Source organism: Dromiciops gliroides, chromosome 3 (genome assembly GCF_019393635.1).
Source record: "Dromiciops gliroides isolate mDroGli1 chromosome 3, mDroGli1.pri, whole genome shotgun sequence".
Lineage (NCBI taxonomy): Eukaryota > Metazoa > Chordata > Mammalia > Microbiotheria > Microbiotheriidae > Dromiciops > Dromiciops gliroides.
In genome coordinates this window covers 71207906-71225681 of record NC_057863.1, presented here as the reverse complement: position 1 = coordinate 71225681, position 17776 = coordinate 71207906, and the positions used below count along the sequence as shown (strand labels likewise).

Sequence of the window (17776 nt, the reverse complement as noted above, 5' to 3'; positions counted from 1 at the left end):
AGAGACAGAGAGATACAACAGAGAGACAAAGAGAGAATATCTATAGAAGGGGTTATAGATATCACCTTAAGAGTTTAACATACCACTTCACACAGTGATGGAACCCCAGTAGAGAGCCAGTCAGGAAGGGCCTTAATTCCTGAGGCAATTGAGACAGAGGGTTCCTAAGAGGGCTTGGAGCAGATGGAGCTAGGAAAGAAAGCTAGACATATCTCAGGGATCCAGGAAGGAGGAAGTACCCCAGTTTAGCAGGACTGGCTTGCTTTAAACTATGAACTATTTCTCTAATATAATGGCCGTTTATGTGTAGCTTATCCCAAGGGTCAGCATACTACATATTTTAAAAACATTTTTAAAACTCTAAATAGCAGGCTGAGTGAAGTGACTCATAGAATGACTCTTGAGAAAGCACAGTGGAAGATATTTTCATTCAAAGGGAGGAGGGATTCCTTTCATAAATAGGTGGATGGAAAAGGTGGACCAGAAGTAGGGTTTTCTCCCACAGTTTTGTGTTATTTTGATGTAACTTTTCTTACCTTTTGTTTTTCAATTAACAAAGCATTTACTTTCTCTCCCTCCCTTTATCTTAGTTTCCTTACTTGAAAAAGTATAAAATAAATTTCCACATTGTCATATCCAAAAGAAGGAGTCATTAGGTAGGCTTCTTGAGTGCATCGCCTTTCTTTGTCAGGTGATTTCATCACTGGTCCTCTGGAATCATGGTGGGTACCATTGCATTGATCAGAGTTCTTGATTAAGTCTTTCCAACTTGCCTGTCTACAGTGTTGCCATTGTATCACTTTTTAACCTGTGCTTTTACTCAGCATCAGTTCTTATAAGTCCTCCTAGTTTTCTATGAAACCACATAGAAGTCTCTTTCATTATTTCTTTTCTTTTTCTTTTATTTTTTTGTGGGGCAATGGGGGTTAAGTGACTTGCCCAGGGTCACACAGCTAGTAAATGTCAAGTGTCTGAGGCCGGATTTGAACTCAGGTACTCCTGAATCCAGGGCCGGTGCTTTATCCACTGCGCCACCTAGCTGCCTCATTATTTCTTACAGTCCAATAGTCAAATATTAATATTCATATAGTTTTTGCTCAGCTATACTCTAGAAAGTATTGTCTTACTATGGTAAGGATGACAGGGCTGACTGGGGAGAGATACTGAACTATATAATGTGAAAGGGATCTTCAGATGCCCCCATCTATTCAATGACCACTTTTCAAGGGGTTTTAGAAAAGTTCCAGCCTGGGGATATTGGATTAGATTTATCCTCTAAATTTCCATTCCGTTGGAAGGAGAAATCCAGTTCTATAAGGTTCAAATATTTTAGCAGCAGCCACTGCCACCCAGGCCCAGAGATAAAATGACTTGCCTTGAGTGGTAGGTAAAAGTAATGCTGGCCACTCAGGTAGCTGGGATCTCCTCGACTCCCAGGAATCTTTCCACAATTGATAAGGCCTCAATTTAATTCATTGATAAGAGACTTTTGTAGTTGTATGTGTGGCAATATTGAATACAATCCAGCCGTCCAAGAAATGCAATTTTGTAGTTCTCTTAGTAAGAAACGATAAACTAAACCAGGTCATGGGAGCCATCCTCTCATTTTGCTTGAATTGTATATTTTATTGACAGAAAAATTGAGATCTCCAAACTCAGGGCTTCCTTCCCTAAGGTTTTTCCATTTTTACAGTCTCTGTCTTATTCGATAGATAACACTATCGCTGAAACAGTCCCCATAAATCAGCTGTCTAAATGTTTATTGATTAAATGTTGTAAAAGTTTAGAGATCCTGATGTCTGGACCTCCAGATGTTTGGAAAAGGAACAACTGACTGACTAGGCTATTGTCACATAGATCATTGTCCAGGGGTAGGAAAAGCAAGATGCTATACAAGTCCCTAGGGCCCAGTGCTCGCTTGTCCTGATTGCTTTTGTGTGTGTGTGTGTGTGTGTGTGTGTGTGTGTGTGTGTGTGTGTGTGTGTGTTTTTCTTCCCCTTCTATTGCTCTCTTGGCATTATTCCAGATTCCCCCAGATTCGGGACTGGATATATAAAAGACATTTTTTTCACCTTTGGTTATCTTGCCTAGCAGAAGCAGGGGAGCGAGGGGTGGGAATCAAGAGGAATATGGCCCAACTATCATCTCTACAAAAAACAATCAATCATCAACAAACATTTTATTAAGTGCCTACTAAGTGCCAAACACTTTCACCCATAGGTTCATTCTCCAGCTGGATTTACTAAACCTTTATCCCTATTCTTATTTGGCCTCAGAAAAGTAGAATGGTTAAGTCCCGAATCTTAGCAAGGAGGTCAAGGCGACCTAGAATATACAGCTTGTGGCCAAGATTATCATCGCATTTTTTTTTTAACTAAAAAAAAAAGGATTTTGAAAGAGGCTAAATCAGGTTTCAGTTCACTCCACTGTATCAGAAAAAATGCAGGTTGGAAATAAAGTCCTTAAGCTATCTGGGTAGGGGAAATCTACAAAAGGGGGCTTGGGCTTAAGCCCTTTGGAGTCCCCTCCCCACCTTCTGCCCATCCCACTCATTCAGAGGGCTTGAGTTCAAATTCCTGCTCATACATCCTTCTCTGGAGCTTTTAATTTCATCTGTAAAATGAGTGGGAATAGGTAGGGGAGGGGCCTCCGCTGGTCTAAAACCTATCTCGAGGATGAGCAGCACTGTTGTTCCTCATTCTTATTTATTCTGAAATGATGTCAAAAGGGACCTAACCTACAAACGTCCTCAATGGAGGAGTACATTGTCTCAGCTATAGTGTTATTATTTATATATATTAAAAAGCAAAGAGTAGTTTGCCTGAAAAGACCCTTCTCCTCCCTCCCCTCTCTTTTCTCCCTTATTTACCCCCCTTTCCCCCTTCTCTCTTCCTTCTCCCCTTCCCCCCATTCTTTCTCCCTTCTCTCCCTCTTCTCCCCCTTTTCCCCTTCTCTCTTCCTTCTCCCCTTCCCCCCATTCTTTCCCCCTTCTCTCCCCTTCATCCTTTGTCCTTTCTCTTACACACATACATGTACATTGTATATGTAAGTCTATAAAACTGATTTGAGGACAGTCTACCACTTAGCTAGGCTAACGGAAGGATTGCAGTAATAACAATGAAGGTATGTATACATACATATGCACATGTGTATATTTGTATAGCATATATAATCACTGTAATTCTATTAGAACTTTAGAGCTAGAAAAAGGCTCCAAGATATTTTACAGATGAAGAAAATGGAAAACTTCTTTTCTTAGAGACAAGGGAGTAAGTCAGTCAGTATCCAGGAGAGTCCAACCTGGGACCTCTCAAAGTTGGAGCTTGCTAGTGAATTGGGAATTTGAGCCTTATTCCTCTGACTTCAGTAACATCCCTCACTCTCTTTTTTCAGTTCAATGCACTTGTGTTTAGAATGCCTGAGTATTGGATGTGCTTACAGAATGTGGATGTCTCCATTGGATCAGTCTACCTTTTGAATGAGTCAAAAAGTTATTTCATTGACTTAATACAAAGTTGTTTTTTTTTAATTTTTATTTATTTATTTATTTATTTATTTTTTAGTGAGGCAATTAGGGTTAAGTGACTTGCCCAGGGTCACACAGCTAGTAAGTATCAAGTGTCTGAGGTCGGATTTGAATTCAGGTACTCCTGACTCCAGGGCCGGTGCTCTATCCACTGCGCCACCTAGCTGCCCCCAATACAAAGTTATTTTAGCTGGAGGTGAATCCTCAGTCAAATTCAATCAAGTGAGTAGAAAAATACTTTGTTCCCTAAACATAGCCATATATCTATATCTATATCTATATCTATATCTATATCTATATCTATATCTATATCTATATCATCTATATCTATATCCCTAAAATAACTGTTCAAAGTAGCCCCGTGGTTTGGTGTTGGGTCCACCGTGACTGAGGAAAGGAATTCTGCTCCAGGGAGGAGAAGAAAACAGAGTCTCAAGAAGCTACTTTGAGTATGACCATGGATGGGTGGGAAACAACCTCTGTGTCACCAGTAAGGAAGGCTAGCATAAAGAATGAAACAATTATCTGTATTTTACAAGGTATTTATAATATTCAAAAGAACCGAACAATTATCTGTAATACAAGGTATTTATGATATTATTCAAGATACCTGGTTTATCAAGTTCCATAAGGAATTTCTGTTTCCAAATATGGTGATAAAAATACTAGTATATAAAATAAAATAGTAAAAAAAAAGGCAACAAACAACTCAGAATTCAAGAGAATTTCTTTCATTAATCTTTTTGTCCAAGAGTTGCTGGACTATTTAGATCAGCCAATAGTTGTTTTTTCCCTTGGCTTGCTACAGCTCCTGGGGGTGGGGGAAGGGAAACAAAATAGAAAAATAATTTTAGAGAATTATGAAAGGATTTATATCTGAGAACAAGCCCATCTACCTGTTTCTAACCTTTTCCCACTGCCTCCTGGTCAAATTCCCTTTTTATGCTTAAGCTTTGCACATTTTTGTGCAGGAAGAAAAATCCTTAGAACTCTAAAGGTGGAATTCTAGTCCTTCCCTTCAGCTTTCGGGCAATGTATTAATGTAACTTTTGACTCTGGGGGGAAGTGGTACCTCAGTTTCTCCAGATGTAACTTACAGAGGACAGTTTTCTAAGGAACATGAGTGAACACACAAGTAGTGCCTTAAGAAGAAACCAGTCTGGTAGATTGTCAACTGGATGAAATGGTTACTATTGACCCTTCCAATACCCCTTAACCCCTTCTCCCCCCATCATTGGATTCTGGTAGAGAGAGGCTACTCATTGAAGGTTAAGACACTATAGAATAACTGTCTTCTAGTGAAGGGTTTGATAATATAGGGGAGAATTAAGTGATTTGTTTTTTTTTTTTACTGTGACTTCTCAGGATATAGAAATTTCTCCTTGGAAGTTTTGTTTTCATGATATTATAGAGGAATGAAGTTGCATTTGAAAGTTTGCTGGGTCATGTGTAAAATTTATGTGTTTTGCATGTAAATTCAAAGCAAAAGGCTACCCAATATATATCATATTTTGTTCTCAAACTTTCTTTCTTTGGGGGAAATGCCCCATGGAGGCATATGGTGAGAAATTGACCTGAATTGGGTAGGGGACTTATTTTAGGAGTGGCTTCAGTTCCTGATACTACTGGAATTTTTGTATTCCTCTTCTTTTATGATTATTACCTTGGCTAATTCTCAACAGTGTTAAGAGTGGACTGGAGCGGGGAGGGGGCCAAGATGGCTAGAAAGGCTATAATAATAAGATTAGTCCTCCCCCAACCCATAGGGAGGTTCATCAGAGCAAAGAAAAATGATCATGGCCTTTTTTTTTCACCAGGTTTCTAAATTTTATTGAGATGTTGGGGGAGAAAAAAACGTCATCATATACACATTCCTCACTTCCTCAAGCCTGGATTTTCCCCAAATTCAATATGTTTCTTTTTTCCTTCTCTGATCGAACCTCTGGTTTCCCTGGCAGACCCCCTTTGTTCCTTCTTTTTTTCACTGCGGACTGATGTTGCTAAGAAGTCCAGCAGCTCTGAGCTCTTGGTGGGATCACAAGTTGGAACGGTAAGTCCTGTGAGCTGTGAGGAAGGACAGAGATAGGGGTGGTTTTTTTGGGTTCCTACTTAAAAAAGCCTGTACCCTAACTCTATGCTTTTTCAACTACTGATAATGTCAGCTGTGGGGAGCTTTTTTTGTGTTTTATGTGTGGGACAGACACATTATAAAGCTTCAGAGTCAGATGCAGAAAGATATGAGTGAATTTAAGGATTAAGAAAGACCTAAATTCATGATGATAACAACTCCAAAGTCTTGTCTGGAGCTTTATAAGGTTAACTGTTTACAAAGCATTTTTCCCTTGCAAGGGAGATTATTTAAGACCCTTAATTTACAGATGAGGAAACTGAGGCACCGAAGTAGAAGCCTTACCTTTCCTATGATCACATACATCTTGGTAAGTAGCAGAACCAGGACTCAAACTTGGGGAGGGGGTGTTCTCTTGACCCCCCCTGTGGGTCCAGGGCTCTTCCTACTACACCACCCTGCCTCCAAAGGCCCACACTTGTGTCAGGGATGCTGTGTGTGGAAGGGATATTTTCCTGCATTGCTTAAAAGGTGGACTTTATAGATGTGGCCTCTGAAAGTCCCTTTTTGTTCAACTCAAGATTTGGGGGCTCTAGGAACTCCCTTCTCATCCCCCCAAACTCACCTTCCTCACTTCTCTTTCTGCTCTTCAGCCCGGCCTTTCGGTATTTTCTTTTAGCTCCAGCTCTTTTGACCCCCTTGTGAGGAGATCTGCTCTTGTTCCTCCTCCCGCCTTGGCTTTTCATTCTCCTGTTGGTAGACATGTTGCTAGCTGCCAGAGTCCGGGGGCTTTGAAAAGCCCCAAGGCCAGGGGCTCGTCTATTTAACCCTTTGGCCATTATGAGGTGGAGGGGGCGGGACTTAGCAAGTGGGTGTGGCCTCGGTGTGAGACCCTACCTTCACCCTACCTTTGGACCATATATGGAAGAAAGAGTGGGGCTTTTTTTTCATTATCACAGCTCAGGGCCTCTCCAGATAATGAAGTCATTTTTATAAAAGGGAGGAAGTTGATTCAATAATTTATTACTTAGCAGGTCCCTAATTTCTCAGGAAACACGAGAGAAATGATTTCTATTTTGATTGGGAGAATGTACATAAATAGCATGTGGGCCAGAAGGAGCCTAGAAAGGCCTTCCTATATCCCTGAAAACAGGAGTTCTTCATTTTTTTGCATGTCACTGACATCTTTGGCAGTCTAGTGAAGCGCATGAACCTCCTATCAAAATAATGCTTTTAAATACATACGATGACATATAGGATTACAAAGGAAGCCAGTTATTTTGTAATGCAGTTCTGAAAACGATAAATAAAAAAGGGTCACCTAAGAAGGTCAGGTCCCATGCAAATGAAAAAATAATTTCTAAACTCCTTAGAAAGCATTTCTACTTTCAAGCTATCCTTTTCATTTTAAACTTTACAAGTCCTAATTATGAACAGGTCTTCCGTCTCATCTTCCCCTTCCCCTCTCTCCATTATTATTCTACTTCAATGAATTTGAAATCTTCTTTCTCCTTATTCCTAATCAGGAATCAGATTCTATTGATTGTTGCCTTCAAACTCTTTTAAGATGTCACAGAAATCAGTCTCCTCACACACTGCTTTCACAGACATTGGTATAAGCATTCAATGCACCTCTCCATTCCCTCAGGGACAAAACTCAATCTGACAATGGATTTCCAGAAGGTCTCTGCTTCACTAGATATTTCATGCAGGCACTAGCCTCCTACAGAACCACAAAGTGTCAGAGTGTGAAGGGATCCCAGAGACTATGAAATCCAGTGTTCTTATTTCCCCAAGGCGGAAGCTGAGGCTTATAGAAGCAAAGGAATCCACCCAAGATCAGAAAGATACTACTAATGGCAAAACTGAGACTAGTATTCGGGTCTGTTTACTATATTTTTTATTCTTGCTCAGTGCATCATTTTGCCTTTCTCTCCCCGGAAGTGATGTTTCCTCTGTGTCCTCCATAGTGTCTACAGTATTGAATAGGGCATTCCTAATGCATAACTTGTTGATGATCAGTAAATTTACTGGTTGTTTTCAATTTAAAATGAAAATTCCTGTTCCTTCTTCAAATTTTCCTAAAGGGATCTTGGTATATCTTCCTTGCTTCCATCATCCCCTTTCTTTCTCTCTCCCTCCCTCTCCCTCTCCTTCTTTCTCTCTCTTTCTCTCTCTCTCCCTCTACACACACACACACACACACACACACACACACACACACACACACACACAAATATACATACACACACACATATATATTAATTATATAGATATCTATTTTTCTGCCTTCACTTAGCAACTCTGACTATTCCTTCCACTGTAGAATATAAATGCTTTTTGAGGGCAGGAAACATTTTTTCTTAATACCAAGATATTTCTCATATCTCAGGGCTAGGGTATGGTGCTTTGTACATAGTAGTCATGTTGCATTAATAACCCAAGTGTTAGTATGGGAATTCATACCTTAAAGATGTATATAAACCCATTTTAATTAGAATTTAAAGTTCAGAGATGAGAGATCAAGGTAGACTGGATTAATCAGAGAAGGAAGATGGTCAAGGCAGCTCTTGGATTTGAGTAGTCTAGTTGGGCTGCATTATGGGTGAATAATCTGCTGTAACACCAGAAGAATCGATTGGAACCAGATTATAGAAGATCTTCAATGTCATGTCTTTATTTAATAGGTAGTTGGAATCAAATTAAGGCTTTTGAGTTAACGAAGAATAACATTAGTGAGGAGGAGGAGGATGACAGGTGCAAAAGGGGTAATTGTTGGAGATGATGATGATAGAGTACAATTGATCCAGCAGAGAAAAAGCCTTGAAGGCTAGACAGGGAAATCTGGATTTAACAGTGTTCATTGCCCACTCCCTGCCTCCTACCATTTCCTTCTTCTTGACAGTAAGTTATAGCGGCTCAAGAACTGGTCTGAGAATTGAAAAGATCTAGGTTATATTATCCTAGGAAAGACATTTACCCTTCATGGCTCCCAAACAGCTTTCTAAGACCATATAGTCTTGAGAGAGAAGATATCGATTGCTTTGGAGAAGGTAATTTCCTCACTAGGAGTTCCCTATACCAATAAAATAGCAGATCCTTTCTTAAAAATAAAAAGCAAAATCAAATAAATAAATAAAATAAACCCAGAAAAAACCCACCCAAATCCCCAGGAGTCCTTTGAGCTTTAGAAAGGCTTCTCCTTAGAAATGATCTCAGAGGTCAACTAGTCCATTCTGTAACTAGGTATTCTCAACCTGTATCTTAAAATATCTCTCAATACGTGATTTCTCAGGCTTGAAAACTAGACTCCATAGGGCAACTCTCCAAGGATCTCCAGATTGCTCCAGGATCTTCTCTTGGTGATGATACATGAAAGCATTCTACACTGGTGTTTGCTATCAGTCTCCTCTCCTTTACTGTCTTATGAACTGAAAAATGATTTCTTTTTTTTTTTTTTAAGTAAGGCAATTGGGGTTAAGTGACTTGCCCAGGGTCACACAGCTAGTAAGTGTTAAGTGTCTGAGGCCGGATTTGAACTCAGGTACTCCTGAATCCAGGGCCGGTGCTCTATCCACTGCGCCATCTAGCTACCCCGAAATATGATTTCTTAAAGGGAAGAACCTATGATTTCAATTTTTCTACCCCGGTACTCTCACAGTACTTAGTACTGTGCTAAACATATTAGCTGGTTCTCAGAAAAAATAAAATAAAATCCATTGATAGTTCTGTCCACAGATGTGTTAAGGCGAGAGATTTTTGAATTCAACATTAGGTTCCTTTCAAGCCATTTAGAAGCCTGTCACATTCTCAATTGTTTTGCTCACAAAAAAAGATGGCTTTCCTTAGGACCAGAGTTCTATCTTTATGACATGGATGGAACCATTCATATTTTGTCAGAGAATAAATCATTTTGGTTCCCCCAAATCACACACACAGCCAATATGAAAACATGACAAAGAGCTGTCATTTTTTTTCTTCTTGACTCCCTGTTCTGGTTTTGTTTGGCCATAGCTGTAAACAAGATTATGGAAGGAAAGGACCCTAGCTGTCATTAGAATTGATTAGCTGTTTGACTAAGCATTCCTGATCATAGATATTGGAGTAAGATTTTGGGTCATACCTTCTTCCTGAAGTCAGAATTGAGAGTTGGGGTGGGAGTAGTTTTAGATAGGTTGGAGGTTAGGTGACATTCTTTCTATTGGAGAAAGCCAGCCTAACTTGGAGTAATATATATTTTCTCCTTCTCAGTGGATCTCCTTCTTAAAAACCCTTCAAGGAAGTCATTTTGGAGTATTAAAAGGCATTCATTTTCTCTGATGGCCACAGAGGCAGGATGATATTTCTTTCCCCCACCATGACCCCTCCCACCCCCAATGGATTGATCTTGCCAAGGAGAAGCTGAGATCATCTGGGGGAAAAAAGCCAGGCCCAGGAAACTGGTTGGGAAAAAAAAAAACCAAAGAAACGAAAAGTCCCCTTTGCATAGTCTGGGAGCGTAACCCCTCCTCAACCCTAAAACAAGAAACTTGAGTAGACAGAAAGCCCAATGGGGGGGGGGTGTGAGTCAGAATCAAAGGGTGCGGTCAATAGGGGTGTTTAGGTTGGACAAAGTATCTGCACTCATGGGGTTGGGAAGGATCAGATGCCCAATGATCAGACCTGTTCCTTTCTTCAACTAACTCTACCATGGTATAGAGAAAGCCAGTGATAAGTTAGGCATGGCTTACAGAGGCCATATGTCCTGAGAGGGCCTAGAGGTATCTATGTCCAGGGAGCATGGCCAACTCTGAGTTCATTATCCTTTCTTGAGGTCAGGTCACTATCCCACCAATAAAACACTTTCCCTTCTCATTTTTTTAAAATGAAGAAATTCTGATGTACATGGAATGGGTACTTAAGCTGCCCAAAGTTCACTAGTATCAGGGATGACATGAAATCCCCCTTTTCTCTCCTATCTCAACAGTCCTCAAGAAGCCTACCTGGCCCTAACATATCCCTGAGTTACACATTTCTTAATTGCTGATGGGACACAGCAAAAGATGGCTGGGCTTCTGAAGAACTGGAAGACCAGAAAACAAATTTTCTTATTTTCTCTCATTCTTCTGGATTGGTTTTGGAGATGACCCCTGTCAGTTCCTTCTGCTTAAGGCATTTATGAATCTGAAAATATTGTGTCCTTTTTCATCAGATGACCCTTTTGACTGAATGCTCCCATGGACTATTTTAGGGTGAGGAAGGGGGTAGGGGATAGGGTGCGTGTAGTATATTGTGTTGGTGGCCTCCTCTATCTTGGGTTCCCTTTCATTTCTCTATTTCAAGCTTACTCTATTAATTTTCCTGGGGAGCCCGGCCTCTGTCTTCACTGGCCTGGTTCCTCCCAGCAGGATGGGGATTGGGCTCATTAAGATTGAGCATCGTGAAGCTGCTGACAATCCTTACATATGTTGATGACTCAGTATAAATCCCTCTCTGAAACTTAAGTCTCTCCAGATGTTGACCTCAGCAATGAAGAAGGGTCCCCTTCCATTGTGTTCTGCCTGCACACTCTGCCTACTGTGCTGCTCCATCTCCCTGCTACTGGCTGGGAGAGAGCAAGGTATAGGGGGCCTTGAAGGGACCAGGATGGGGTGGGGTTGGCTTTGGAAAGTTCTGCAGGAGGGGTGGTTTCTGAGGTCAAACCAGTTCTAAATTTGAAAGTGGAAGAAACAGAGACCAGATTTGGAAAGATAAAGTGAAAAGGTTGTGCTTATTCCAGTCCATCTTGGGGAGACCATAGAGGGCAGTTCCAGTAACATCAGCGCCCTAAAAGCTCCTGAGGTTGATCTTGGAACAAATTCATTCATATCAGGAGCTTCTCGTCCTCCTTTAGTCTGTCTGCTCACACCTCTCTCCTGAAGCCATCCCCAGAGTTTTGTCTTCACGTTCCCTCCTTCTCAGGTTGATTCCGATGATAGAAGCTGCAGAGTGAAGAGCTTGGGGAAATTTCATAGATTTGAAGATATGTTGGAGGGGAATAAAATGTAATTTGTCAAACACTTGTACCAGGAGGTACAAGGTACTTGTACAAGGAGGTCCTAGGTGCTGGGGTTACAAAGACAAAAGCCCAAAACTCCCAATGCTGGCTTTACATTCATATTAGAAATATGTACAGAAGAAAATGACTAATATATTGAGGAAGGAAAGGACATTAATACTCAAGGGGATCATGGAAGGATTCATGGAGGAGATAGCATATTGAGATTTGAAAGAAAATGAAGATTCTAAGGGGTGACCATTCCTTGCATAAGGGATAATCTATATGAACACAGGGAGATAGGAGTTGAAATTTCAAGGTCAAGGAAGAGCATACATATATACATAAAGTTTTGTGTTTGGCTCCACAGTTGTTAGAATACATGATGTAAATAAGGTGAAAGAAAACTAGAAGTTAAAGCCAAGTGTTTTGTTAATGCCAGGTGTGTTAAAACATTCACAATCTTTGATGCCCAAGAAGACGGGGAGTTCTGAGGTGTAGTGGGCTAAATCTTCCCATTAAGCCTGGTACCAATATGACGATTCTTGGAGTGCAGACAGGGAGGAGGGAGGCAGGAGCACAGGATGTCTAGGGAGGGGAGGACAAACCCAGGTCAGTAATGGAGTCTCCATCTAATCATTAGTGGCATTGGACCTATGAGTAGTTGCTGCCCTTCCAGACTGGATAAAATAGGGAATCCCAAATCTCAAAAAATCAAATCAAACAACCACCACCACAACAGTAAAATCTCCAAAATTAAAAACAGGAAAATTGAAATGTTAAGTTGGAGCCCAATTTTTGTAGGGCTTTTAAAACTCTAGGCTTAGGAAATTTGTATATTACCCTAGAGGCAATTGGAATCTTGGTTTAAAGCTTTTGAGCAGGAGGGGCAGCTAGGTGGCTCAGTGGATAGAACACCGGCCCTGGATTCAGGAGGACCTGAGTTCAAATCTGGCCTCAGACATTTAACACTTACTAGCTGTGTGACCCTGGGCAAGTCACTTAACCCCAATTGCCTCACACACACACACACACAAAAAGCTTTTGAGCAGGGATGATGATAGTCAGATACCATACATTGGGAAGCTTATTTTGGCAGTTGTGTTTAGAGGAGTGACTATAGAGCAAGAAAATCCATTAGGAGATTATTGGAATAGAAATTTTGAGTTAAAAATTGACCTCGATAATCAGCCTCAAAACATGAGGAGAGACTGAGACCAAGAGAGGTGAGGTGACACATAGATCACCCAGCCAAAGCTGTGGGAGAGCCAGATTAATGTGGCCCCTTCTGCTCCTTTCTCTGCTCCGACCAAGGTCCATAATCTAATTTATACCATTGACTCTCAATTGCATTCCAAAAAACCATTAAGTTGATAGACTCTAGCATTGGAAGGGAAGAGGGAATTGGGGTACCTTCATTATGTTCTCATATTTTTTTGAGGACAGCTCTGAGAGTTTATGGGTGATCCTGCCTGGAGGTGGGGAGCTTGGTCCATCTCTGGAGGTACTACCATCTCATTTAGACATAAAATTCTGAGATTCCCATGGACAAATCATTAATATATTTCAGGAGCCTGTGTAGAGGATATTATAAAAAAAGAAACAAATAAACCTAAACCAATCCTAAGTACTTTTTGCCTGGGATTCAGGAAATTAAGGCAAATTTGTTTTGCTTCACCCCCACCCCCAGTTTATGGTGCAGATATTTTTTTTTCAATTCTTTGCTTCCCTTTATATGAGGATGAATTAGCAGCAGATTAAATTTCTGGCAGGAGAGGGTGCATTTGGAAAACTAAGGGAATTTTATCTTTCCTGTTTTTAGAGCTCTACATTAAACAAAAAAACAGGATATCCCTCTTCCCCCTGCCAAATGCTTGTTCTACTCTGTTAATAAGTATAAAGCCCCTCCACTCATATGTGTCACAGGTGGGGTTTGAACCCATATCTTTATAGCAAGCCTCTTTGCAGGTAAATTTGGTTGTTTATTGAATTTCTTTAGAGCAGAGGATCTAAAAAGCAATTGAATCTGGGGCAGCTAGGTGGCACAGTGGATAAAGCACCAGCCCTGGATTCAGGAGGACCTGAATTCAAATCTGGCTTCAGACACTTGACACTTACCAGTTGTGTGACCCTGGGCATGTCACTTAACCCTCATTGCCCCGCAAAAAAAAAAGGAATTGAATGCTCCCTTTCCTACTAGAGCTGTGTGACCTCATTGAACAGGTCCACTTAACCAATATGGGCCTCAATTTCCTTGTAAATTGAGGAGGTTGGATTCAGGTGTGGGCAGCAAATCACTTTATTGCTTCTGAATGCCTCTAAAACTATATAAATTGCCTAATATAATACAGTTGCTGTCCTAAATTTGGTGGAAGAACAGTGTTCCTCAGTGTGACAGCTCTCTTACACCCAAGGAAATCACAGGTCCTGGATACCCCAAGCTATGATATAATTGAACTTAAGATCAATTTCACTGTCTTTCTTCTATTTATATGTATGAAGCCCCAGATATCATAGTTGAAGAGAGAAGTTGTATTGATAGAGAGTTTTGCTAAGTTCCCTTTCAGCTCTAAAGTAGTGATCAAAAGTGGAATCTTCCATCTAAATATTTGAGACAGTCTTTACTTCTAGAAGGTATATTTCTCATGGGGTCAAAAAGGGAGGATTATGGTATAAAATATCTATGTAGTTTTGCTATCTAAAATATCACTCTGACTAAAACTCATTCCTAGAACGAGTAAATAATAAATGCCAGTAAATATAGACTTGCCACTGTTTTTGTTTCTGAATAGGAGAGAAAGGTGGTAAAGGATGCAATTTGCATTGTATAGAATGGTAAAATAATGACCTTCAAAAAGTTTCTGTGCAATCTGCTATTTTTTTTTTGTGGAGGAAACTTTCTACCACTGAAAATCTTTAAATGAGGTAAATGTTGGTTTACTTAACAAGTACCTATAGCTGGAGCTCCTGGGTCACTCAAGGATGTCCCCTTATAGTTCTGGGTTTCTATGGAATGGCTTAGAAACTCATACAAACTCAAAGAATGTCAGAACTAAAAGGACATCCTAACACTTTAGAAGCATAGAAAGGGATTCTTCAACCTTTTTGTGTGTTATAGATTCTTTGACAGTCTGACAAACTCCTCCAAATATAAATTTTATCAATTCAAAAAAGAAAATACATTGGATTATAGAGGAAACCACTTATTTTGAAGTGATGTCTTCCCCCCCCCCCCAGCCAGGTCATGTATCAGACCATTGTTTATCTTTCTACCTCTTGGGCATCTCCATGGACTCTAGGTTAAGAACCCCTGGCATAGAGATTAGATTAGCAAAATCCTTTATTTTATACTTAAAGAGATAACTCATTACTCTCAGCATATCCCTAGTGTCCGATATGGGTTTCGTGTACAATAAAAACATATTTGATTTTTTGTGTTCTTCTATTCAGGATATAAAGAAAAAGACGACTCCCAGAGCCTTTGCTTGTGTGCTGCAGTGATCAGATTTTATTGACCAGAGGTTCCTGATACTGGGTGGACTTGGGGGGGCTCATGGGACTTAAAAAGTTGCAGAGATGTTCTAGATGGTCCTGTCCCTTCAGCGTTGCAGGTGGAAAGCAGGAGGGCAGTGGCACCATAGAGAAATATGGGCCTCCTCAGCAAACCACAATCTTGCAGTAGTAATAATAGCAATTCACTGTGAGGAAACAGAGGCAAAGTCAAGGTTAAAGGGGTCCCTGGGAGTGTGGAGACCCTTTGAGAAGGTCGACTTCTAATTCTCTCAAAGGCATTTGCTTTTTTTTTGTTTTTTTTTTTTTGCAGGGCAATGGGGGTTAAGTGACTTGTCCAGGATCACAGCGCTAGTGAATGTCAAGTATCTGAGGCTGGATTTGAACTCAGGTCCTCCTGAATCCAGGGCCAGTGCTTTATCCACTGCGCCACCTAGCCGCCCCGGCATTTGCTTTTTGCCATAGGATTTCAGGTCATAAAATGTTTCTGATGTCATTTCACAAAGAGGGAAGGCAGATGAGTTAATGAAGGGCATTATAAGAAGAGAAGTGAAAGGATAATGGGTTATTTCTAAAGGTAGCAATTGGGATCCCCATCAAGATTCAAGATTACAAGAGGAAAGGAAGGGGCATGAGACTTCTGTCTTGGCAAAGGTAAAAAGCTTTATTTTACATAGAAGGAAATGAGATCAGTTGAAGAAGAGATGACTGGAAAGCTTAATATGAAAAATATAGAAGAAGAGAAAATAAAATGGAATGTGCCATCTCTGTCTCTAGAGGTAATGATTGGGAAGCCCCATCATGATTCAGGATATAAATAATAAGAGGGAGGGAGGGGTGGACTCTGCCTTGTTAAAGGAAAAAGCCTTTTCTTTTTTTTTTTTTGGTGGGAAAATGGGGGTTAAATGACTTGCCCAGGGTCACCCAGCTAGTAAGTGTCAAGTGTCTGAGGCCGGATTTGAACTCAGGTCTTCCTGAATCCAGGGCCAGTGCTTTATCCACTGCGCCACCTAGCTGCCCCCAGAAAAAAACTTTTAACGTGAATAAGGACCCTCTTTTTCCGACTTCCTCTAATCATCAGTTCCCCTATGATCTTACCCAAATCCACTTCACTTGTCTCCCTTTCTGGAGGCAGCTAGGTGGCATAGTGGATCTAAAAACTGGGGTCTGGAGTTAGAGAGACCCAAGTTCAAATCCAGCCTCAGACACTTACTAGCTGTGTGAACCTGGGAAAGCCACTTAACTTGTTTGCCTTAATCCATGGAGAAGGAAATGACAAACCACTCCAGAATCCTTGCCAAGAAAATCCTATGCACAGTCTTGGTGTATTATGGTCCATGGGATTTACAGAGTTGGACACAACTGAACAACAATAACAACCCTCCTCTTTCTACCATCCTACTTCTACTCTTATGGTTTTTCTCTTCCTCTTGGTCCACAAGACCCCCCCCCCCTTAGCACCCCCCCCCATTCCCAACCCATGGGATTTACCACTCCTTCTTTGGTTTTCTCTCATCTGTGGACACTGTTTCCTCCTCCTCTTCTCAGGAAGTCGATATTTACACTGGTACCTTCTGCCTTGAGCCATGATGGATGTTGTCCAAGAGCCCAGCACCTGAATCCTAGAGCAGCTTACCTGAAGATGTTAACTTGAGCTTGGGGCCAGAGAGCTCTCCCTATAAAGAGTCTCAGTGCATTGTGACCCAGGATGTCCTTTGTCCTCACCTCACAATGACACTGTGAGGTCAGCAGCATCAGGACCAAGCATAGGGCAGAGGACACACATAGGCTGAACTTTAGGAGCAAATAGAGTAGGAAATCCACTTAGTCATTGAGAGTAGGATTTATTTGAATCATAAAATTAAGAAGTAGAAAAGATTTGAGAAATCTTTTCTTAGCCCCCTCATTTTTACAGATGAGAAAACACAGGCCTCTAGAGGTAGAGACATTAATTGACATTAATATCCAATGATTTTGCTGCTTATATTCTGAGTCAGGTGACAGAGTGGATTGAACTAAGTACCCACTATTTCTTGAGACTGGAGTAGATTCTGTAGGGTGTTGAGGGAGTGGTGGGGAATATCAAACAAGTAGGCAGTCTCTTTGAACTGGATGCTTGCAGTCTGATTGGAAGTGCATTAGTGAACACAAATGAAGCAACACTTTGAAAATCTGAATCAAGTCACTTACAAGGGAGTGCCTATCACTGGAAGTGAATCCACAAGTTCTAAGGGGATGAGTGACCAGAGTTTGGAGGGGCTCATCTGCTGCTGATTTAAAGGATTTGAGTTTTGAAATTGATTTGGAAGAGATAATGGACCACTCATTTGTGGAGAGGAATGAGGAGAAGATGTGCAAAGTTGGGGAGAGGATGGCTTCTCCAAAGGTACAGATGAAAGAAGAAGCAAGTTGACATATTGACATAGCTTGGAAATGAATCTGAGATAGTGGGGAGGGGATGTCACAAGAGAGAGATGTATCTGTTAGTGGACTTTGGTAGCTACAATAACTCAATTCAACATGTCCAATATAGAACTCATCTTAGTCAGGGGACCCCTGCAAAGAATCAAAAACAGGGGTAGGATTGGGGACTAAGGTAGAGAGAAGAGTTGATATGATGTAGTAAGAAAAAGAGCATGGGGCCAAGATGGACCAA

The 17776-nt window shown here is 40.8% G+C and overlaps 1 protein-coding gene across 1 annotated transcript; it reads right to left on the bottom strand.

The window, feature by feature from the left end:
• Window positions 1-5561: 5561 nt before the first annotated feature.
• On the bottom strand, window positions 5562-6358 carry TNP1 (transition protein 1). The gene is made up of 2 exons (XM_043991608.1): window positions 6220-6358; window positions 5562-5590 (listed from the first exon to the last, which is right to left on the bottom strand). The coding sequence occupies exons 1-2, from the start codon at window positions 6356-6358 to the stop codon at window positions 5562-5564; spliced, it is 168 nt and encodes a 55-aa protein (XP_043847543.1).
• Window positions 6359-17776: the final 11418 nt, after the last annotated feature.

What these genes read in the sequence shown, in the direction of transcription:
- TNP1 (XM_043991608.1), bottom strand. Translation starts at nt 6,358, where the DNA reads ATGTCTACCAACAGGAGAATGAAAAGCCAAGGCGGGAGGAGGAACAAG. An exon ending in CAGAAAGAGAAGTGAGGAAG is followed by an intron (nt 5,591 to 6,219) that starts GTGAGTTTGGGG and finishes CCTTCCTCACAG; the next exon opens with CTCACAGGACTTACCGTTCC.